At 37.6% G+C, this 25,847-nt stretch overlaps 1 protein-coding gene and 1 pseudogene across 4 annotated transcripts in view; both read right to left on the bottom strand.

The window, feature by feature from the left end:
- Positions 1-319: 319 nt before the first annotated feature.
- Positions 320-25,847, bottom strand: part of LOC149170564 (uncharacterized) — a 197,337-nt gene continuing 171,809 nt past the window's right edge. For 3 of the 4 annotated variants that reach the window (XM_089423924.1, XM_089423926.1, XM_089423925.1), the window contains exons 7-8: positions 1,001-1,820; positions 320-866 (exon numbers count right to left, since the gene is read on the bottom strand). In XM_089423924.1, coding sequence (XP_089280050.1) covers positions 820-866; positions 1,001-1,820 — 867 coding nt within the window. In that variant the 3' untranslated portion in view covers positions 320-819. The remainder of the gene's footprint in view (positions 867-1,000; positions 1,821-25,847) is intronic. The other variant, XM_089423923.1, reaches the window with a different exon arrangement.
- LOC149170565 (uncharacterized) overlaps positions 18,210-25,847 on the bottom strand; it is a 50,194-nt pseudogene continuing 42,556 nt past the window's right edge.

Genomic DNA, 25,847 nt, shown 5'->3' with positions numbered 1-25,847 from the left:
GGTGCTTTCCAAATTATAAGGAGGAGAACTCTGAGTTTCCCTACGAAAGAGAGCCATGCAAGAGACAACCTGAAAGGCTCCCCAGCTTGCTGAACAGTGTTTATCAAGGATGGCATTGTTTCTAGAAGTATCCTAAATAAAGGAACTCAAAAAGGATCCATCTATCCCTACTACTAAAATACGAGTCTTCAAGCCTTTTACTTAGATACTGAGCATACACGTCGACTGTCGTGATGAGAAGAGCCAGTGCAAAAATAATGTGATCAATAACACGAAGGGATTTTGTACCACTTTAACACTGAAGCTGATGTTACAAAAGTTGAAGAGGAGAAAACCATTTTATATTAACAGTAAAGTTGCAGCAGTACAAGTTTGGATTTGTAAACAAGCTTTCAGAAAGCCACATGAAATAAGCATTCCTGGAGATCAAGGTAATCAACAATTTGAGAACAAAGTCCAGCAATTAATCATAAATATCATTAGAGCCAGGCCAGAAGCATTTGATCTGGTGTCACAGACTGGATCTCACTACTTCCATTCCCATGGCTAGAAAATCACCTTGCTGGATGGATGTACCCATTTAGGGAATGCAGGCCATTTATCACCAAAATTAATCAAATTGAAATTTACTTTACAGACATCTAAATCAGAGTTGATATACAGCCTTAAATAATACCGGGAGCAGTAACAGGCTCTAGCTAATTTTCTAATTGAAGGCAGCTAACTTGCATATTACACTGAACTCACCAATTGGTCCTTGTACAAATTCAAGGAGGCAAATCACTTTTACTATGACAACCTTCCTGCTTCACAATGCACTTATCCTGAAGCATGCTCTCTCTCATGCCCACTCCCCTCCTGTAGAACTGCAGCCAAAGCCCAAAATTTAAACATATCAAAGCTTCTGAATTTCAACCTCTCATAATCCAACTTTCTAAGCTAAGGTTAATAGAAATACAAAGGGAGAGAAATCAAATTTTCTTGGGTATGAGTTTCCTACAATCTTTGGTCTCTTCTTTTATAAGGATTTCTGTTAAAGTTAATCCTTGACCTGTTATGCTCGAGGAAGAGTTAAAAGGATAGCATGCATCCCTTGATGATTCTTGAAGCATATGTGCACTAGCTGACATCTCACTACTCACAGCATTTTTTTTCTGTGACAACTGTTGATTCTGGGGTTGTGAGGGAGGTGAAGTAGACAAAGCAGCACCTGAAACTGCTGTCTGAGAAGGTCGCAATGGATGTAGACCAGTATGAGAATCTGGCAGTTGATGATGTAAGTTTAAAATTAATGGCAACGAGTCCTTCTGCTGAAAACTTGAACCAGAAAGGGACTCCGCATCACACCCTGCCCTCTCCTTCTTAGACTGCCTACAAACCTGCTGATCTGAAGATGCTGACATGATGTCCAATCTAGGTTTCTTCTGGGGTGGTTGCCCACTTTGTGGACTTTCCAGAGGTGAATTTGCCCCGCTGGACGATTCATCATCTCCTAATGACTCTGGCGATGGTGGACCCTGCTGTGAAGAAAATGATGGAGATTCATCATGAGACAAGCAATTCAAAGAATGTTTTGCCACTGAACTAGAAGCTCCTCCAGTTCCTCCACCATCTTGGGCAGCCACTGGCATAAGAATCAGGTTAGAAGGGTCTGGTTTAAGATCAGAAGCCTGTTCAGGTTGCCCTGTGCAAGCAGGCAAACTAAAACTTGCTGAAGCTGTACCATCCTTCAATGCACCACTTAGTCTTTGCTGTTCTTCAATGATCTTCTGCAGATACTTCCCTTGTGCCTCAATGCGCAACTGCAATTGCCTTTGTACCTGAATATAATTTAATTATATGTATCAAAGCATCTTTAAGCAAAAACAAAATGATAAAGCTCTAAACTTCACTAGCATCAAAGAATATGTTAATTGATATAGTTGAACACTACTACAATTGATCAACTACTGAATGAAAAAAAAATAAGAAAAATGAAATGATCTCATATTTATCGTTCTCTGTCGTGTATTCACTATTTATCAGATAATTTGTATGTGTCTATCATAGAAAGTAGGCATGCTTTAGGGTTCTTCATCTATTGGAAAGTAATGAGGGGATTAGCATGGAATAAAATTATCCTATGAGGTTGTGAATCACTATGAATTGGTTGCTTGTTCTTCATATATTCGATTATACAGATAAACCAACTTTCTGTTGAAGATGTACGACAACAAAAAACTCAGCTGAGGGTTAAGAAACATCATGGTCAAGTGGCTTGCCATTCTTGATGAGACAGGTTACTGTGGTCCCATGTTCGATTGCTAATAACATCATAAGGCATTTTATACGGCAGTGGGGAATATCTAACTCTTGGAAGGCAGGATATTCCTCTGTGCCAAAAATGGGAAAAGATTGAAAGAAATGAAAAAAACTCCAACTTGCATTCCTATCGTGGTTGACATAAGGAGTGACTGGATCTTGTAACAGTGGGCATTAACAGTTATCTCACAATCAAAGGTCTCGTAAACAACCACAAGTAAGCCCTGTGGGCTTCCTAGACCAATAACAAAAATTACTACTTTTCTGTGATAGTTCAAACCCCTTAATTCTGATAGTCCCAAATTGAATGTTTATTGTGGTCTGTAATTAGAACCTGTGTTATGTCGTTAAAATATGTTTGCAGGTAAAAATGCATGCCATGCAAGTGCCAGCATGCAGTTACACTGAATCAGAGCCCATGGTAGAGAATGGCATACTCTGAAGCTAGGTTATGGAGATTGCTTTTGAAGGAATAAAAGTTTGAACAGGGTTGCTCTGGTGATTAAATCCACTTGTTGATCTTCAGTGTTGCTATAGATCAGCTCAACCTCTCCTACCTGGATCTTCTCTCAAAGAAAATATTAATGCACCTCAATATGTTTAATTCTGCCAATATAAACTTGTCTATAAAATTTTTTGATAACACTTTAGTTACCACACATCAAAGACAAGGGTTTTGCTGATGAAGACCAATGTCATCCAAAATTCTCTTCAACTAAATCAGCATTTTTTTGCAGCAGCAAGAGGGAAAGAAAAGACCAAAGTGTTGATACAGCACCTATAAGGATGCCAACTTGGATGAGCTAGCAAGGTAAACTAAAAGGAGCATCAAGTTCAGTTCATTATAACAATGATTCTCAATGGGATGAGTTCATCGGTTTAAGTCAGGAAGGTAAACCAAAAAGAGGTACGACATCTAGTACAATGTATTATACATTGATGACCAACATTCAAAACTCTTTTGAGCCTTGGGATTATGAAGAAGCTAAGGGCAGCCCAAAATGGAAAAATGATATACACACCGCAAATAGACTTTGATGAAGAATCAAAGGGGGGCTCACACAAAGCTACCTGCAAGAAAGAAACTGATTAGTTGCAAATGGGTCTTTAAAGTCAAGAGATGGAACAACTGACAAGGCTGGTTGCAGAGGCCTTTGCTTAAAAGGAGAGGATTGACTATGAGGAGACATTTGCTCCTACTGCAAAAAGAGGGTACAAATTACAATCAGCTTGGGTTTCATCCATGGCAACACAATTTGGCTGGAAACTACATCAAATTGATGTGAAGAGTGCCTTCCTCATTGAGGATCTAGAGGAAGAAGTATGCATGTACCAACCACAGGGATTTCAGAATCAAGGGAAGGAACATCTAGTAAGAAAACCAAAGAAAGCTCTTTATGGGTTGAAGCAAGCTCCCCAAGCATGGTACATCAAAATTAACAAATATTTGGGAAAGCATGGATTCAGAAGATGCTCTTTTTACTCCAATATCTACGTCAAAAGCAAGAATGGTGATGTGGCACAAATCATTATTTATTTGACCAAACAAATATGTCAAAGGTTTGTTCTATAGGTTCAAGATGGCTGATTGTAAAATATCACCTACACCTATGGAGAAAGACCTGAAATTTTCAGCCAGGACTAATTCAAAGAAAGTCAGTCCACATGCAACGAGTGGGCAGCTTGATATAACTTACCACCTACTAGATTTAAACTATGCACTTAGTTTTATCTCCCCAATTATGCAAACTCCAAAAACAGAGCACTAGACAACCGCAAAGATGGCACTAGAGTTTTGCGGGAAAAGGAAAGAGCCTTCTATATGGGAAAAGGAAGGAGCCTTAGTTCTGTGGATATCCAAACTCAGATTGGGCAGAAGTGTACAACAGCTTATGTGTCCAGTCGGGGCACAAGAGCAGATTCTTGGGTCAGCGAAAAACAACATGCAGTTTCACTTTCCAATTCAAAAGCAGAATTTAAAGCATCAACCAAAGAGACATGTGAAGCAATTTGGCTTAGAAGAATGCTTGCCGATTTACAAGCTCATCAGAATGAATCCTATTACCCACCACTTTGTTGGGTACTTGCCTGATATTTAGAAGATCAAAGATCAGTTTAAAGTCTAGACAGCTGGGTGAAACAGAATTCACAGCTGCAACTTATGCAACAGAGGCTTATGGTATTACTTCTGAGGCAATAGGTTATTGCAATGCTAGTGTTGCAGATATGCCTTAAAGTATTAATAAGAAACCACACTCCATGAGATCCATAAAAGACTGATGAAATGGACCCACCGCAGACATATGAAGCTGATTTTGAGACCTGCAATTTGACAGCAGAATACCATCAGGACATTAATACAGATTGGTCTGGTGAAAGTTTGCAATTTGAGAGCAAGAAAAAGGTCAGATCCACCTGTGTTGGTATTCTGGAGATTGAAAGGAAATTCTGGCAGAGCTTCTATTACCTCTCTGAAACAGAGCTTCCCCAGTAGACCAAAATGATATTGCCGAAAGGAGTGAGGTTGCTCTCCTGGTGTATATCTATAAGTGTGTAACATGAAACAAATGTTGGTAGGGCTAACCAGAAGTGATATTTAGAGCCGACCTATATCTGAGCTTCAAATCAATTTGGATGCTGAAAGATAAGGTCCAGCCTGAACTAATGGACTAATGATTGAAGCTGACTTCAATGTGCACATAAGGGGCGGGGCCGGCCTTTGACTGAGCTTAAGTTGGGCTTATTTAGTCTATGTATCTTGAACATTTGCATGCCCATTCGTGAAAGAGGTTTTGGGTGTAATTTACATAGTTAATGGAGGAAACAAGCCCTTTGGAAACGCTGTCCCCTGTTTGGGGGTTTTCTACCCATTATTGTGGGATGGCTTGCATTAGAAGATGGGGGAGTTCACTTTGAGAAGGATGCTTGCATTATGTATGTCACAATCCATCCCTTGAGGGCCTTCCATGATCACTGTAGTGCTTTTGAAGTCACCCTTGGAGGAAACTCAAGAGAGGTCATACCCCTTTAAGGGCCTGTCACCTGTGGGCCTTCTTTGGAGGGCTTTATGTCAAGTTAGAACATTGAAGACTACTTGAAGAAGGAATGTGTTTGAAGGGCCTTTGGAGGGTGGATGCTGAACCAATGCCCTCTTTTCCCCTCATTTATGGAGATGGGTCATTTTGAGGGGTTAAGCCCCTTGATATTGCACATGTGGCATGAATGCTCCTCATTTTATGTACATTAGAATAATTTATTGTAGAAGAGGGCCTTTTGTCCCTCCATAGGATTAGGGGCATTTAGACTTAGAAATTAATATTATAATGTAAAGAACGTTGAACACTGTTTCTAGTATCTACAAATAAAGGTGCACTTCCTCTCATATTTTTATGGTTGGATTGCGGGAGAAAATTATTATGATTTTTATCTTCTTAAATTTGGGTATGCGTGGATGAGTTAAGCAACCTGATGGAGAGGCCTTGTTAATGTGAATTTCACTCTTTTCTTGGATGCATATCAATGGATTTTCGATGAATGAATGGCAATGGACTTCTTTTGTCTTGATTGTGTTTATGAATGATGTGAATTTAGTGTTAAGCAAGTGGGCATGGTATTTCATTTTCATTATTCCTCTTAAACAAACCCTTCTTCCAAGTCTTTGAGGAAGTAGCAAGTGGGCTCCTTCCCTTATCTTGTCCTTGAAGAGTGAAAGCCGAGGGGCAGTGGGTGGACTTCCCCTAATCTAGTGAACCTAAATCTACACCAATTTTCTTCAAGTGATTTGATCCTTGACTTTGTCACCCCTCCTTCGAATAGGGGTACCTGTTACTACAAAATATGGCAGGCCCAGTGCGAAGCCTCACTAGGAAATCTAGGTCTTATGGCAATAAAGAGATCATCATCAGCCACCATTGTCACCTTAGTAGCCTTTCTCCTACTATTTAATGGTTGGATGTTATCTCCACATGGGAGGCTTACCAAGCAAGACTTCGAGGTTAGATGACTAAGACTCCAAGCTAGATGGGCTCTCTAAGGATCTTGAAGATAAATAACCAAGAAAATTCTTCAATAAAGGAGGGTTCAAGGGAGATTGGAGTATAATGGTTATGGGAGAAGATACTGGCAAAGCCTTGGATGCTAAGATATGAGTTAGAATTTTTCAAGTTCTCTTTCCACCAACAACAATAAACTAGAAGAAGGCTGTTATAAACTAGTGTTTTATGGTATGCAGATTTATAGCATGCAATAACATATAACAGCAAAGAAATAGCCTCTAAATGATAAAATCAATTAAGGACCGAAGTCTACCAAAAAGGTAAGAAGGGGATAAATCAAATTTAAGTTTACAATGTTTCAAAATGCATGTAACAGCAATAAATATCTAGACGTCAGCCCTATATTTGTGGGTAGAACATGCAATTAATTCTATATTTTTATTTTCAAACTGTATTAAATGTAATTCTTACCAATAGAACAATAACATATAGATGTAAAATTGCTATATAATGCAGATTTAGACCAAACCCTAACTCTAGTTAACAAGAAATAATAAAAGAGAAATTTTACAAGGTAATCTCACAACCGGACTAGTACCTTTATTCAATTGGGCTATGGAGTCAAAGAAGGTGAGTCAATGATACAAAGACTTGGACGAAAAGGGTGGAAGACAAAATAGCTTCACTTAGAAATGCTAACAACTTCTCTTACCAGAAGATTTAAGGTCAAAGGATGCATGTAACAAGTCACTTTGATGGATTCTTGAATGACAATTTTTGCATAACATATAGAAACAAGATTCCATGAAAAATTTTGCACTTTTTGATATGGCGCAATAAAAACCTTAATTTTCGAAAATAACATGCAAAATGGAAGAAAGATGACAATAAACTTGCACCATTCAATCAAGAATCACTTCATCAATCTAAAGATAGTCTCTCCATGCAAAAATATCCTTCCCAAGACAATCCGCTCCATCATTCATCCATATGGACCATGAAAAAAAGACGAGAACAATTGTGGGCACTCACTCAAGAGTGAAGAAATGAGTGTGTGTGATGATAAAAAAGTGAAAGCGACTTCCCCCTATTTATATAAAGGCAACCAAATCACTCTTCGCTAATTTACAACAAAAAACCCTAAAAGTTTGCTTGAAGCGTTCAACTAGGCCTAAAGGTCACCAACCTTACAGAATGATAAAACATAAGAAATATGTAATAATTCCTCTACACGTGTGGGAGGAAAAGCTCTCCAATATAGTGTCATCCTCCATAAATGGGCATCTCTATCAAGCAAAGTGACAAAGTGGGTCCAACAATGATCCTCACTCAACAGGACACCACAAAACGCATGAGTTTATATCCAAGTAACAACTCATCCATGATTTCATAATCAATAAGGCTTGTGTCATCCTCCTAGGGCATGCATAGGTGACATGGTAGCCCTAGGGAACAACTTTAGCATCAAAAGGGAGTGTGTCAACCCTTCCAATGCATCTCAAGTGATCTACATCATCATCTAGGCTCTAGATCAAGGCAATGTCCATCAAAAACATACAAGTCCAACCCAGGAGTGTTTTGGGTCCATCTAGGCACATCATCAATCAAACCAATGCCTTCACCTCTTGGCTTAGATTTTCAGCATTTGGTGGTGTAGCAAGGAGCATACAACCTTGAGAAGGTTCCTTAAAGCCCAACACTCATCTTAAAAGGGCAATGGTGGGATTGCAAATTTATTTGTGCTCTTAAAGTTAGACTAGACGTCCTCTTCACTATGCTTGAAAGGTGTCAAGCCATACATTAAGGGATCTTTGCTACATGTGTGATGAACCACCTAAAACATAGCATCATGATTAGGGACAAAAACCATTAAAGTACTAGAGTGGACCATATTCAATGTTAGGGGCATAAAAATACTTCACAAAAACCTTGCCTCAAATGTCTTTCTAGCTCATAATTTATAAGCAAGTTACTACACTTATGTTAGAAATGATTATGCCATTATCCCTATTAAGAGCTTTCAACCCCTAAGGGGAAGTACATTTAACCAGTTAGGCCCATCAATATATAGATGCATGTGATAATATGTGCTTTCAAGGAAGATGACTATAGCCATGGTACCAACTAAAGGATGTCAAACATCTTTGAGTATAATGATGAAAAGAGGGAGCAATCATGGAGGCATGGGTTACCCCTTTCCTTGACCTATTTTTTCCACATCTTTGGTGCACCCTTTACTTTCATGATTTGTCTTTCTCTCTTGCATAGCTTCGGTGAGCTAGCTTGCTTTGTGCTTTTCCACTATCCCTTAAAGATGTAGCAGTTCTCACTCATCGAGGTTGGGACATTCAAAAGTTCTTTTAGCTAGATGAAACTTGAAATGCTTAGGAAGTAGGTGATGGCTAATGAGGGGGGTAGAGCTCATGTTAGGCCTTTGCTCATGTGCTTATTCAATGCCCCAAACATCTTTGCATTTTTTATTTTCTTTCATTTGTAGCTTCATATATTTTATCTTTCTCTCATCTACATCAACCTCTTAGGGCAAATTTATGGACCCTAACTCAAAATGAGTATATAAGGTGCCAGTCACAATGACCAATGACAATTAACCCAAAGAATGGAGGTGGATATAAAGGGAAACCTATGTTGCATGGGTTCCCGAACCCGAGGGTGGGGTTCTCAAACCCGTCTCGGGTTCTCGTCCCCAATTACCGGATTGAGGTTCGGGTGCTTCTGAGAAGAACCCATAAGAACTAGGTTCTTCATTAAAAAAAATTGGGTTCTTTTGTCTTGACAGGTACGGAGAACCCTGATGATGGGTACTTGGAACCCCAAAATCAGGTTCTTTTGGGTTCCTTGGGGTTCATTTTAGTTTTTATATTTTATTTTTTAATTAATTTAACGGGCTTCCCCTAATATTCTAGGTAGCTAGTTCTTCATCTTGTGAGAGGAATTGGAGTACTTGTGACTTTATCCATTTAGTAAAGAGAAATATGTTGGGCTCAAAGAAGGCAGAGAACTTAGTGTACGTTCATAGCACACTTCGTCTCATATCTCGAAAAGACCCTAGATACGAGGGTCCTTTCAAGAGATGGGACCAATACACAAACGATGCTATGTGTGTGGACGAGGAGATACAACCAGATGGCCTTATTGAGCTACCTCCAATTGCTATGGATGAGCAAGAGCCTCAAGATGAGAGTGATCCCTACCTGGAGAGCATGCTAACTGAAGATCTGAGTGATGTTGATGACATCGCTTGAGGAAGCCATTGTTCACTATTAGATATTTTTATTTTAGTATTTTAAAATTTCCCAGTTCTTGTTTGGAGATGCCTTAAGACAAATTTTGAATGTAGTATGACAATGGACATATATCATGATTCTTATTAATATGTAAACTCCAATTTGCACTTGATATCAAACTAGAAATTTTGAAATTTCATTGTGAATGTTGAATGTTCAATGATGTGCATGTTTAAATATTTAAAGTTTAAATCATAAATATTTTAGTTTTCTTGTTTAAAGTTGAAAAATATACAAATTCATATATATTATAATTTATAAAATATAATATATATATATATATATATACCCCCGACGAACCCACGCACCCTGTTTCGAAAAATGATGTACCCATACCCGTCCCCACACCCGTACCCGTCCCCAAACCCACGTTTCCTGGCAACATAGAGGGAAACATAGAAAGTGTAAAGCATGAATTACCTTGGGAATGTTATATCAATCAATTCCTCCTATTACTTACCCACCTAACAATGGAAGAAATGGGTCTTAGGGGAGATCACATTGGACTAACAACAAAAGATGACCTCCTAGGTGTAGCATGAGAACAAGGGTACAATCAAGAGAAATCAATCATCCAAGTTGGTCTATGATTCATATTAGTATGCTCAAGCATATTAAATGAAAGCACATGATACAAATATGGTTAGTGTACCTTCCAATAGATTGTTGAGAAATCTAGGGCATAGCAATTAGGAGATTCCTCTTCTAATGATAACTGCTTGTGAATGTTTTTTACTTCTTTAGATAAGCATATTTTCTTTAGATTATTATAGTGTTCTTCTTCATCAAAGAGATACCAATGCATAAACAATAAAGAGACAAGAGACACAGAATGTAGGCGATCAGCCAGGGCCAAAACCTCTCCAACTTGAGAGGAAAACCCAAACGAATTCTTCTTCTTATAGAGACTTCAATTGACGAATACCAAGACCAAGACCCTTGACCAAGATTCCTCCAAGACCAAGTCACCTTTATCCTTAAGTTAGGGAAACTTCTTCCTAGACTTCAATTTCGACCTCAACAACCCTCTTACTGCAATTTCGTCCTTCCTTACTGCAATTCAGCTCACCTGCAATTTTTGCAACTTTTCGGCCTTCCCTTCAAAAACCCTAGGTCACATGAGAGAGGAGATCATGGAGAGATTTATCCTTCTATGCCTTCACTATGCCTTCCTTGCTTTCTTAGTGAACTCAGCCTTCAAAGTAGACCTTCTTGACACCAACCTTTGATACTTTTGGTGTGACTGTAATTCATCCTTTTTGCAGCAAATCAAAACCCTAAATCTCTTCGCACGTGTGGAGAGAAGTAACCCAAAGACTGATCCCAAAAACTTCGATCTCTTTGTCTTCTTTCATCCTTTATCTCGCACCTTTTTCTTCTTCCTTGAGCTTGAATGATGAGTGTGAAGTATGTCCATGAGAGAGGCTGAGTGCCTCTTTATATAGACTTCTTGACCATGACTTGATGCCGACTTGCAATTGCTTCTAGGTCGACTTGATAATTCATTGCTTTAGTGAAGGCCGACTTGTTAGAGGTGCTTTGATTCGATCTTGGAGGATCTTCTAGACTTTATGACTTGATGACCAAACCTCATAGCTAACAATGGGAGCTTCAACTAAAATAAAATTCCTTGAGCATGAAGCCCGTGACAAATTATTTCCTTTTTTACATCAATTACATAAAATCATGATTACACATGTCATTATGAAGATTGAACCTAGTTACACTTTTCAACATAGATGACCCACTTTCCTTCAAGAAGTATGCCATATGGAAGAGGGCATTGGGAAGAGCATAGGTGGAGAGCTCTAAAGTAAAGTTATTTGTGGATCATCATAGGGGTGTTGGTTGGTTGGCTAATCAGAGGAAAAAAATTCTCCAGGGGTTTGGTGGGTAACAGTACCTGTAGCAACTTTTTTTCAACAAGACTACTGCAATTTGGATCTAAGCAAAGGTTTGAGGTGTTAGAATTTGCCTCCTTGGGAACTGAAGGTACTACTATAATAAGTATTGTTGATATTTGGTGAGAATTGGAATGTTACAAGAAAATACTTGCACGTAAATAATTATTATTGAATGAGAATATGAATTGATGATACAATAACCCTAGTGACGGTTTACTATATAGCATTGACTAGTCTTGAGGCTAAAGGGTACGTTCCCCTTGAATTTTCATTTAATTAATTAATTTATTATTATTTATTATGTTTATAACATTTCCAGCCCCTTTAAAATTGCTTTGTCTTCAAAGCAACAGTAATGAGGGATATTGTTGGCAAAAATTATTTATTTCCCATGATGCATCTTCTTCTAAAAGGTTTTTCCATTTGATAAGGCATTTGGTGGTGATTTTGGAACATAACACTTTTCCTTAGTTGCAAGAATTCCTTTCAATTCTAAAATAATTATTCCTTCGTCATCGAAGTTGAGAATATTTGTTTCAACAAGTTGGGCTTGTCCCGACCTCTTCTTAAGGCAAGAAACATGGAAGATATTAAGGATGCGACAAGTGTCCTGTAACTTCAACCAATAGGCTACTTCACTATATTTTTTTGTTGATTAAAGCCCATAGAATTTTGGAGGTGATTTGTTTTTTCATTGTTGTCTAAGTGATAATTGTTCATAAGGTTGGAGTCTTACAAACACCCTACCAACTTTTTCAAACCTTCTTTATGATCTATGTTGGTCTACTTGTTTCATTCCACTATGAGCTATAGCTAAATTTTCCTTTAATGTTTTGATGATATTTTCTCTTTGTCAAGTTGATTCTATTGAAAAGTGTAACTAGGTTCGGTCTTCATAATGACATGTAATTATGATTTTATGTAATAGATGAAAAGAAGAAAAAATAAAATTATCATAATGCTTGAATCATGGGTTTCATGAGCAAAAGATTTTATTTTTAGTTAAGGCTCCCATTGAGAGCCCTTAGGGTTATTGTCATCTAGTAATAAAAGTCTAAAGAGTCATTGTCATGAAATGAAGGCATGTTACACATTGTTAAGAGTCATATTTGTCTTTGTAAGTAACCCTCCAAGACCTTCTCACTAGCCCTCACTCAAGTCGTCTTACAATGTAAGGATGATTCGAGAGAGATCATGTCGGCCTACTCAAGAGATCATGTCAGCCTAATGGACATGGACAAACAAGTATATATCATTCTTGTGAACATCAGCATCAGGATAAAATCAGCAAGGGTCTAGAAAACAAAAAATCAGGAAAATATCGGGAAAAATCGACAAACATTGGCAAATCAAGATACCATGAAAATATCCGTAAAAATCGGCAAACATGGGCTAGGCCTAAAACTCATGATTTCAAGATAAAATCATGATGTTATCGAGATGTTCGCAACATTGGTATATATAGCACTACTCGGCCTCATTTGGAAGACATCAATTCGGTGAAGCAAGTCTCTCATAACAAGTGTTCAATTCATCCTAGTAAGAGCCTTAAAGCCAGCGAGGAACGAAGGAAGGATAGCGAAGGAGAGTGGCATCATTAAGGACTATTTTTGGGCCAAAATACCCTCACACGTGCGAGAGATTGCAAGTTCGAAGTTGGCAAGGATAGACCAAACTTTGCAATTATACAAGGGTGATCGAATTTGGGAAAAGACTTCGCTCAACGAAGCCGAGTAAGAAAGAGAAAGGAGTCTCCCTCTTGAGGAGACTATTCAAGAAGAAAAAGTCATCTAGGTTATTTGTTGTGAAGACAAACAATTGCAGTCCTACAAGAAGAGAATGAGAATCTGAAGGAAGTCGAGAAGAGGAAGAGGAAGAGCAATGTTGAAGAGGAGGCTTGTGACTCGGTCTTGGGAGGAATCTAGTGTCAAGGGTCTTTGTCATGGTCTTGGTATTGTTTTTGGTCAACTAAAGGTTCTATAAGAAGAATTGGTTTTTCTATTTGGTTTTCCTCTCAAACAGTGAGAGGTTTTGGCCCTGGCTAATAACCTATATACTATGCCTCTTGTCTCTTTATTGTTCATGATTTGGTAATTGTCTTGACGAAAAGAACATAATAACAACTCAAGAATAGAAGATCGTAATCAAGAAGTAAAAAGATCATCACAAGGAATTATCATAAGTAGAGAAATCACCTAGCTATTGATGCCCTAGATTTCTCAACAGATTCTTTACTGCTTGGACCTTAGTGTCAAAAAGTGCAAATTCCATCCATTTTGGTGGTTTGTAACCATATAAGGCTTGGAAAGGAGTCATTTTTGGTGGATGTATGGTAGGTAGAATTATACCACCATCCCACCAAATGCAACCATTGTGACCACTTGTGCTTCTTATCTGTCATGAAACAATAGAGGTAGGTTTCAAAGAATTTATTTAAAAATTTTGTTTGTCCATTTTTTTGTGACTGCTAAGTTAAGCTCATATCAAGCGATATTCTAGTTTTTCTTGCAAAATTCTCACCAAAAATTCACTTTAAATTTTGGATCCCTGTCACTCACAATGCCCTTCGAAAAACCATGCAATTTATAGATGTTTTTAGAGAAGATATCAGCAATATGTTTTGTTGAATCCGTTTTTTCTTATTGCTATAAAATGTGCATATTTATTTAATCTGCCAACCACGACAAAATTCTTATCATTTCAATCAAACATTGGTAATCCTTCAATGAATTCCATTGATATCTTTTCCCATTTTTGGTTAGGAATGTGTAAGAGGTAAAAATCCAACGTGTCCTGTTGTTGGGGAAATATGTGACTCCTTTAAGAATTTCATTTTAAACTCTGAAGATATAAATAGGTAAATATTATTCTTGTACCATAGAATGTCATTTTTCTATTTAATTTTGGAATTTGCTTCAAATTGTTGATAATGGAATAAGATTCAAGATCCTTCACATATTCAATCTAAATTTCATCTCACCAATCAGGAATCACCATTGTTGTCGCACATGTTGTTAGTTCATCATCGTTTTGCGACAATGCATCAACAACTACATTGTCTTTCCCCTTTCTATGTAATATTTCAATATAAAAGGTGGAAATTTTTTCCATCCATTTTCATTGTTCGATGGGTAACGTTTTTTGTTGTAATAAGAATTGAACACCGTCGTGATCTATATGTATTGAAAATTTGTTGCCTAGGAGTTATTGTCGCCACTTGGCTGGCACATGGATAACAACCAACAACTCTTTATCATATGTAGATACTAGGCTTTCCATCTTGCTGAGTTTTTTTTACTCTCAAAAGCTTTGGATGGTCATTTTGCATTAATATTGTGCCTATCCCAACCCATGAAGCATCACATTCTACCAAAAATGGTTTTGTTAAATCCGATGTTGCTAGCACAGGTGTAGAACACACAACTTTTTTCAATGATTCAAAACACTCCTTTGCTTGGTTACTCCAATGGAAGTATTTTTTCTTCAAAAAATTTCATAGTGATGTTGTTAACTAAACATATTTCTTGATGAGCCTTCTATAATAACCAACAAATCCTAGGAATCCTCTTAGTTTTGATATGTTATTTTGCCTTGGCCATGCCATGATTGCTTCGATTTTACTAGAATCTACCTTAACTCCTTCCTTGATTATGACATGGTCAAGGTATTTGACTACTTCCTTACCAAAAGCACATTTCAATATTTTGCATAGAACTAATTCTCTTTTAGGAGAGCAAGTACTTGCTCCAAATGTTTAAAAGGTTCTTTCCATGTCTTGTTGTAGAAAGCAATGTCATCAAAAATGCATACTACAAACTTTCCTAGGTAGAGTTTAAAGAGCTCATTTATGGTTGCCTAGAAGGTGGCAAGGGCGTTGGTTAACCCAAATGGCATCACCTTAAATTTATAGTAACTTTTGTGAGTTCTGAAAGCAGTGTTTGCCACATCTTCTAGCATTACTCGGATTTGATCATACCCTAGCCTTAGATTTAATTTTGAGAGATATTTTGCTCCATGGATCTTGTCCAACATTTCATCTATAAATGGGATACAAAACTTGTTTTTTACAGTTATCTTTTTTAGGCCCTGATAATCTATCCATAGTCTGAAGGATCCATCAGTTTTCCAAACCACCACTACTAGGGTTGCATACATGCTCCTACCTGTAATAACTCCACACAATAATAGGTCTTGAATTAATATTTCTATTTTTGTTTATGATGGTGAGGATATCAATATGGTTTTGATATTCAACAGTGTTGAGTCTGGTTTAACTTCGATTATATGTTTTATCCTTCTTTCAGAGGGAAACTTCATAGGTAAGTCTTGGAATACCTTGTAGTAATTGTGGATTAATGCTTTAATCTCTAGGTGTTGAGAATGAACTATTTTTAGAGTTGTTATCTCCATTTGATGGCATTGCACAATGTACACAGATGCCCCCTTTCTAATTAGTTTTGCCATTTGTTGAGAAGATATAATTAGAGTTGGTGGAGGTTGGAATCTAAACAGATTATATTTTCTGCCTTCCAATTTTATTTGATAAATTGTTTCTAATGGTTTGCAAAGTAGGTCCCCAGGTTGAAGCGATTGAAATCCCAATACGACATCTACTCCTTCTGGGGGCACAATGTAAAATCTAGATTCTAATTCATAATCTTCTATTTGCAACTTGACTTTGTGGCACTTTCTGACTCCACTAATTCACTTTCCATCTGCGACCATCACTCTTATGTTTGCGGTTGGACATTCGAATAGATTTGGCCTTTTTGCGACATTTACATATATGAAATTATGGGTGCTTCCTATGCCTATGAGTATGGTGACATTGTTTTTACATGCCCTCTTAGTATCAATGTTTGGGGTTGCATTATTCCTATTATTGCAGCAAGCAATATCTTGGGCACAACTTCCTCATTTTCTATATTTTGAATATTATTTTTTCCTTACATTTTACTTCTGAGTTGTTGTTGGATGACATAGTTTTTTGTTATTGCCTCTGTGCTTGGGTGTCCAGTTGTCTCCACAATACCTACATATGTTAACCCATTCTTTGTCTAAGCCATGGTGTGAATTCTCTTCTTCTCTTAAAGTGGGATGTATATACTTGTCAGACTTGTCTATTAGGTACTTTTTTGACCTTTCATTTGAGTATTTGCTTGACTTTTGTAGACCTGTAAAAGGTGTCTTATTGAACATGTTCATTTGTTTAATCAATTTTGTCAGTTGTCTAGCATCCTCAATCGTTTTAGGATTCCATAACTTTATTTCACTAGGGATATAATCTTTTGGTCCACAAGTGTACATTTTTAACAATTGTTCGTTTGTGAATCCATTTTTTCTAGTTGCCAAAACTTCCTATTCGTGTGTATAGTCGTCTACATTTCTCTTTTGTTTAAGATATACAAAATTGTTGTACAAATCATCATAATCTTCATCATGAAACCTTTTCAATAAGGCAATCATAAAGCTTTGCCAATGAAAGGAATGAACATCGCATTATTTTGTCCATAATAGGAACCAATCTTAGGTTGCCCCTGCTAAATTTTTGGAATTTGTCATTCTCTTTTCTCTTTCACCTAACGGGAGGCTTGATTCAAAAATCCCTTCCATTTTGTTGACCCAGACGACTGCTCCTCTATGGCCCTTACCATCATACTTTGGCAATTCTTTCTTAATTCGTTGATGATTTCTATCTTGAATTCTTTCAAGATACTAATTGTTGACCACTCTATGTCAACTACCATACAATAGTACACATTTTTGGAAAGGAATTCCATCATGTTCGAGCAGTCAAATACCCAAAATTCATCATCATCATTCGTCAATTTAACAAAGTTGTAACTCCAAATTCTTCAGCCTAGTGGGCCATTGTAAAAATGATTCTGGTATGACGATGAAGCCATGTAACACACCTAGGTAAGCTTAGGAAATTTCAACAATGAGTTTCATCCTACGAAGTTTTTTAACCTCAACTAATTATCTGTGTTTTTAAACAATCAGATAATTAGCGGAGTTTTTCTCCCAAATATACCCCCAAAGCTAGGGTGGAGCTCGATGGTGATGTCTTAAGTAAGTCCTAGTGTATCGAGTCTATGTATAATTATCATACTAGATCATGTCTTGAGTCTCGCAAAATTTGGTTAAGTCTAAGTGTTTATTTTTAATTATTAAAATTTCAAACTGGTTGGAAATTTAATAATTTGGATGTAAATTGTTAAAGCAAACATTTGTAAAAATTGAGGGGATACACAAAATTAGAACCTTCACATCTCAACTTTGTGTTTAGACACCTTTTGAGGGTTGAAATTATGTTTATCCCAATGTTATCAAAACCAAACCGGTGATCGAACCGAAAAACCTTGTGAACTAAGAACCGGTCAAAACCGGAAAAGAAAAAACAAGTTTAGCAAAAACACATAAAATATTCATATTTTAAAGAAAAAATATATATTTATGTGCATCCATATGAATCCAAACCATTTATACACAAATATGCAAAAATTCTCATTTATATAGCAAGTAATAATGCATATAACCAAAATAGCACTTATTGCAAAATATAGTTGAACCAAAAAGTTACAAACATCAAGAAGCAGGCTCTAAAAGGCCTTTATAGTCCAAAATAACAAAATAGTATGATATTACAGTCAGCAATACCACAACAACAGCCTACAAGTGCTAATTGTCAATGTCATCGATGATCAAACGTCATCAGAATCATCATCATGATCATCCTCCTCGTCCTCATTTGAAAAATGAGTAGCATCCAAGTCTGGAATGGGATTATCACTTGATTCCCCTAGCCCTGAAGTTGCTACTGGCGCTTCTGATATATCTTCCTCTGCAACCTGTGGAGGTGGGTCCAAGTCCAACCAAGAAAGGTCTTCATTGTCAAATGTTGGTGCTTGACTCTCCACAACCCATTCTGATGTTGGATCAAAGTCAGCCAAGAAAATGTTGCTTGATTCAGGGATTTTATTCAGCAATTGGTTGCGCCTCAACCTAAGGTTGTACTAAACAAAAACCATGTCATTCAACCGCTTTTGCTCCAAACAGTTCCTCTTCTTAGTGTGTATATGCTCAAACACACTCCAATTCCGCTCACACCCTGAAGCACTACATGTCTAGCTCAATATTTGAATTGCAATTTTCTACAATTGAGGGCATTCACCACCAAATTGTTGCCACCAATAGGTTGCAAAAAGGGTGGAAGGAAAAAAAATATTGGCAAATGAATTTGAAACTTGAAACTTGGACTCAACAATTTCAAATTGAAATGACTAATATAAGAATTTGCAAATTTTGACAGTTCTTATTGTCAAGCCAAGAGGTAACTCCTCAAATGAGAATGTATTATTCATTTAGGTTGTCTATTATTACATACAAGGGAGAGACTGTTCAGTTTCATCTCCCGATGACTCTCCATTTCCTCTATTATTTATTTACACTAATTTACAATTGTTCACCCAATCCCTATGATTAGGTGTCAACATTCCCCCCCTTAATCTGAAGGGATGTTGGTGAGTCCAAGCATCGTTCTAAATCTTTCAAGCTTTTCTCTTCCAAGCGCTTTAGTGAAGATGTCTGCAATCTGCTCATTAGTGGAAGAATGGCAAAGATGGATTGTTTTGGCCTCAACATGATGTCGAATCAGATGATATTTTGTATTGATGTGTTTCGTTCGATCGTGGAACTTTGGGTTCTTGGCCAACTTTATTGCTGAGGTATTGTCAATCATGAGTGGAGTCGATTGTACATGTTTTACCTGCAAATCTTCCAAAATTTTCATGAGCCACACTATTTTGTTGCCTCGGTTGCTGCCACATATTCTGCCTCTATTGTGGAATCTGTTGGAACTGATTGTTTGCGTGATCTTCAAGAGACAGCTCCTAATCCAAGACTCATAGCATAACCCGAAGTAGATACCCCAAATTCTTTGTCTCCATCGAAATCTGAATAAGAGTATCCAATCACGCTGAAGTCTCCCACCTGTGTATACTTGATTCCAAATTCTTGAGTTCCCTTCAAGTACTTTAAAACTCTTTTTGCAACAGACCAATGTCCCTCACAAGGCCTTTGCATAAACCTGGAGAGGATTCCAACAACAAACGAAATGTTTGGTCTGGTAGTAGTCAGGTAGTTGAGACTTCCTACAAGTTGTCTATACTTTGTTGCATCCTCAAATTTGTTTCCTTCAATGCATGTGAGCTTTAAGTTTTGTTCCATTGGAATAGTCAAAAGATTGCATTCAGTCATGCCAAGCTTGTTCAACAAATCTCCAATGTACTTCTTTTGAGAAAGGAATATGGACTTCGGATGTTGAGTTACTTCAATACCAAGATAGTAATGAACATAGCCCAAATCAGTGATTTCAAAACCTTTCCTCAATTCCTTCTTTATGGATGCAATGTAGCTCTCATTGTTCCCTATCATCAAAATATCATCTACATATACCACAAGATATACAATTGTTTTGCCAACCTTCCTTACAAACAAAGTTGCATCATCAAGATCATAATGTTTGAAATTGAGTTTCAGAAGATGCTCAGTTAGATTTTCATACCAGGCTCGCGGTGCTTGTTTGAGGCCATACAAGGATTTCACAAGTTTGCATACTTTATGTTCATGTCCTTTTACAGCAAATCCTTCAGGTTGGGACATAAAAACATTCTCTTTTAGATCTCCATTCAAGAAAGCAATTTTTACATCCATTTGATGGACTCTCCAACCGTTTTGAGCTACTAGGGAAAAGAGTGTTCGGATGGTAGTCCATTTTGTTGTGGGGGCAAAAGTCTCTTCATAATCGACCCCTTCCTTCTGTGCAAAATGTTTTGCCACAAGCCTGGCCTTGTGCTTGTCAAGTGAGCCATCAGCTTTATACTTGTTCTTGTAGACCCACTTGCAGCCAGTTAATTTGGTTCCCAATGGAGGATCAACCAACTTCCAAGTGCCATTCTTTATCAAGGCATCATACTCCTTTTGCATTGCTTCTTTCCATTCATCATGGGAAGCAGCTTCTTTGAAGGAAGTTGGTTCAAAATATGTAGACAAATTCAATTCACAATCATAAGAAACATCCATATCAACAGGTGAATCAGAGTCATCTACATCACCTCCATTTTACCTCCATTTTGCCAGGTTGAATTTCTAGTTCCTGTCTTTCCAACCTCATCAGGATGAATATTTTCAAGTGTCTTTGTCAGCCACTTTGGGGGACCTTTCTGAGATGGTCCAAGCTGCTCCGTTGATTGAGTTGGGACTGAATCAAGATTGAGTCTCCCAATTCTGTCAATCACATCACTCAAAGTATCATCCGTTGTTGGAGTTTCATGAGGGGAGAGAGTGCTTCAGAAAAAGATTCCACAGGTTGATCTAGTATAGGAATCCCCCCTTCAAGATGTGGAATCTAATTATCAAATTCTCGAAATGATTTCGCATTTACGAATCTGTCCAAGCCATCAAGTTGTCGCTCAACAACATTGTCAGTTTTGGATGATTCAAAAAAGATTACATCTCTAGATACAACAAACTTTTTATTGACTTCATCATAGAGACGGTATGCTTTGGAGGTGTTTGAATACCCCAGGAAAATACATTGATGACTTCTTGCACCAAGTTTGTTTCTATGTACCTTTGGTATCAAGGCATAACAAGTGAAACCAAAGACCCTGAGATGCTTTACCGAAGGAATGTGCCCATACCACATTTCATAAGGAGTCTTGTTTCTAATAGCATTAGATGGACATCTATACTTCACATATACAGCGCATAGAAATACATCAGCCCAAAACATCAATGTTACATTTTTGAAAAACATCATGGAGCGCACCATATTTAAGATTGTCCTATTCATTCTTTCAGCTACTCAGTTCTGTTCGGGATTATAAGGCATAGTTGTTTGATGTCTGATCCCATGTTGGCGAAGATAGTTTTCAAATTCATTTGAAGTGTATTATTTTCCATTATCAGTGCGAATAGAGCCAATATGAGATTGTGCATCATTTTCAATCCATTTATGAAAGTTCTTGAATGTTTGAAAAGCATTAGACTTGTTCTTCAATAAATAAACCCAACACATTCTGGTGTAGTCATCAATAGATGTCATCATATATTTATTTCCATTTGCAGAAGGAACAGGCATTGGACCACATAATCTGAATGAATGAATTCAAGTTTTCTATGTGCTCTGGAATGTGAATCATGAAAACACTATTTGCCATTCTTTCCTAGAATGCAAGCAACACATTGCTTAAGTTTCCTAGGAATTGTAGGCAAACCAGTAACACCGTTTTTCTTCAACAAGCGGAGGTTGTCACAGTTCAAGTGTCCAAATCTAGCATGCCATAATAAACTTGATGGAAATGTACCTTCTTCATAATGAGAATTGTATGAGAAATTGGGTGCGCAAGCAAAGGTACCCTGCAGCTTGAGAAGCCTTTCTTCTTCTATCCCCGTCATGACAAGTGAGTGGTCTGATGCTTTTCTCACCTCAAGCTTGCCATCAAACATATGAATGGACTGTCCTTGCTAGTGGATGTGAACCAAGGACAGCAAGTTTCTCCTCAGTTGTGGGAGATATAGAACATGATGCAGAAGAAAGTCTGGAAGACCAGGCAATTTAAGCCTGATTGTGCCAAGCCCTGATGGCTTGAGTTTTGATTTGTCTGCAAAGTATACTGCTCTATCAACATTGTCAGTAAATTCTTCAAAAAAATCTCTTCTAAAAGTCATGTGGCAAGTTGCTCCTAAATCAAGCAACCAATCATTTTTCCAAGAAGCAAGTGAAGTATTAAATAAGTCTTCATTTACTCCAATATTACAGTGTGCCACAACATAGTGAGCGGATTCAGGTGCTTTACCTTTCTTTTTGTCATTAATTTTACCTTTGGGTTGGTTTCTTTCATGCTCAATTCTGTCCCAAGGCAACTTGCATGTGGATGCATCATGTGATCCATCTCTTTTGCAGCATATGCAATGCAAATCTGACTTTTCTCCTTGAGAGTGTCTGCCCCCTGCCTCTGAAATTTCTTCCTCTTCCTCTTCGACCACCTCTTCCTCTGGAAGAATCTTGAGCAAGATTCTTCTCTCTATGTGCAAGGCACATAGCCTCTTCAAAAGACTGAGGAGTTGTCTTCTTCCCAAAAGCTTTCTCTCTTTCAGCAATTTTTTTCACAAGGGAGTCAAAGGTAATATATTTGAGGTTTCCATTTGCTTGCAATGACTCAAGATAATTTGAGTAAGTGGGATAAAGTGCCTTGAGAAAAGATATCAGAGGAATGTCCAGTTCAACATTAGTGACTTTGATATCATGCATAATATATTTTACTTCCGATGCAAGAGCAAGAGGATCATCATTTTGTAATTCAAGGGTGAACAATTTAATCATGAGTTGAACAACTTCAAGTGCAGAACGTGAGTCATAGAGTTCCTTCAGTTTTTGTAAGGCTTCAAAAGCGTTTGAAAATGGCGAAATATGGCAACTCACCTCTTCATTTACTGATGCTGCAATCAATGCATAAGCCTTGAAGTTCTTATTTTCTCAAATGGCAAATTCGTTATCTGAGGTAGGTTGTTTGGGCACTTTGTTTCTGCTTCCAACATACACTCCTTCAAACAACTCATTAAAAATGAGAGTGTGTTTGATTTTCCGCGACCATTCTAAGTAGTTCTCCTTCCTGGTGAGAACCACTCCCACAATAGATATCAATGAATGCATTTAAAAAATAATAATATGTACCCTGCTGCCAATATATAAAAAATGCAATTCTGGTGGTTAAAAATTGCACTTCTGGTGGTTAAAAATTGAACTCTGATATATTGAAAACAAAGGTATTATTTTGGGGAGGTAATATATGGGGGAGGGAATATTTAGGGAAGGTAGTATATGGAGAAGGGAGAATTTGGGGGAGGTGGACAGCGTGGAAGCCAAACAGCGTTGTATATATACCAACGTTATATATATATATGGAACAACGTATATATGGGACAGTGTATTTCAAATATGGAACAGTGTATATATGTTGGGAGATAACATGTTATATATGCGGAGACAGCATTATATATGAAAACAGCGCTTATAAACTGGGAGATAACATGTTATATATATGGAACAACATTATATATGAAAACAACGCTTATATATACCAGCGTTATATATATGGAACAGCGTGGAGAGGTCAGCGTAATATGGAGCAATGTTTATGAATACAGGAAGCAATATTCCATGTAGAAGATTTAAAAGTCCACCTCTATGTTTGCAGAAAACGACCTTCAATATAAGGTCACGAGCTCATGGGTCTCAACATGTAACCACAGTCGTGTCACGCCAAATCTCAAGCGATAACCTTCCAAAAAGTAATCTCTCCACCAACGCCAGAGGGCTCCATTTTGCTGCACCAGACAACTCCATCGAGGTATTTCAATGTCAATCAAAGCGTGAACCAGAAGAAGTTCAAAGCAAAACTGTATTTTTTTCATCAATGTAATATGTAGCTAGGAGAGGTATGGGAGAGCAGCGCTTTGAGGAGCAGTGCTTATAGACCACACCAATGCAATATTCAGATTGCATTTACTGGGATTTGGACGTGGGAGGTGAGAAAAAACGCGGCAGAGCATGAAAGTGGAGGAGCGTGGGAGACGATACCATGTCAGGAATAGAAAAGCATATGACAGTGCACTATTCAGGCCTCTGGAGCATGACAAAGGTGTCAGTTCTACAAAATAGGCAGAACATAGGCCAAGAGGGAGTTACAAGGGCAAATTGTAATGCCAAAGATAGAGCTGGCTCTGATACCATGTCAGGCCAGGAGGTAACTCCTCAAATGAGAATGTATTATTCATTTAGGTTGTCTATTATTATATACAAGGGAGAGACTGTTCAGTTTCATCTCCCGATGACTCCCCATTTCCTCTATTATTTATTTACACTTATTTACAGTTGTTCACCCAATCCGTATGATTAGATGTCAACACTTATCTGGGGGACTCTTTGCTCTATTTCTTATAGCCATAGAAATTCCAAAGGTACCGATACTCTCACTAAAATTCAAGAGCTTGTTATGAATCTGATCTTGAGTCTTGGAATTTGGGACCATGTGCTCAATGCATTTATACAATCCCCCTAATACCTCCCCATTAGCCTCAAAATTTGTAGTGTAATGGTACCTTCAAAGTTCAAAAAACAAAAACATATTCATCAAGTCAACAAAAGTTAAAAGTTAAAACTTATAACTTATAAGCAATGAGCATTGAAATCCAAAATTACATACCTTGGATTTAAGTAGTAGCCAGCTGCATGTAAAGGTCTATGGAGTTGTTTGTTCCATCTTTCATCAATGATTCTCCATAGAGGAATGTACTTTTGTCTTTTATCCCCATATGCTTCCTTTATTTGTTCCTTGGCATGATCCATGGCCTCATAAATAAAAATCATGCCAAGTTTATCACTATCCACCATCTGCAAAACTCTGACAAGAAGCTCACTAAATAGCACAATCTCGTCTTCCTTTGACCAAAATCTTTTGTTAAATACTTGATCAACCATATGTTTTCCTTCAGCCTTTTCGCTCCACTGAGATGAATTCCACTCATCACATGAAAACATCTTCCTCAAGTTCGACTTTTTTTCAACAAGGGATTGCAACGAAGGAAAGTTGGTTGCAAATCATGTGATGGTTGATCGAACAAGCTCTTTACCCCATGTGTGCTTTCTCATAACGTTCAAAACCCATGAGGGGTTGTAGATGTATCTGGTTATGGATTTTGCATCATCCACACACTTCTTCACCCACTCAATTTTGCCAATATCCTCAAGCATGAGGTCCAAACAATGGGCTTCAAATGGAGACCACCAAAAGGTGAGGTGTTTTTACTCCAACATCTTTCCCGCTGCAACATAGTTAGAGGCATTCTCTGTGAACACTTGTACAACATTTTCAACCCCCACTTCCATAACTATTTCATCCAAAAGATGAAATAGCTATTATACATGCTTCACTTGATCAGCTACATCAAATAAATTTGAGAAACATAGCACCTTTTGGACAAGCGATTAAGAAATTTACTATGGTGTTAGATCTACAATCAGTCCATCCATCAGACATAATTGTGCATCATGTTTTGATCCATAATTGCTTGAACTCTGTAGGGTACTCTCGTATTCTTTGGACCTCTTTTTGTAAAAGTGGCTCCTTAATATCATGAAAGCTAGGGCCTTCGAAGCCTGCTCCACATGAAGCTATAGCATCAATCATGGGCTAATAATATGCATAATTAGTAGCATTAAAAGGTATGTCTGCATCATACCACCATCTAACAATGAATTCATATCCAGCCTCCTT

This window comes from Pinus tabuliformis, chromosome 4_2 (genome assembly GCF_031772625.1).
Source record: "Pinus tabuliformis cultivar Carrire ecotype Pingquan chromosome 4_2, CPIR1, whole genome shotgun sequence".
In the NCBI taxonomy this organism is placed as follows: Eukaryota; Viridiplantae; Streptophyta; class Pinopsida; order Pinales; family Pinaceae; genus Pinus; species Pinus tabuliformis.
Note: the sequence above shows the minus strand (reverse complement) of the source record. Positions and strands in the feature narration are given on the sequence as shown.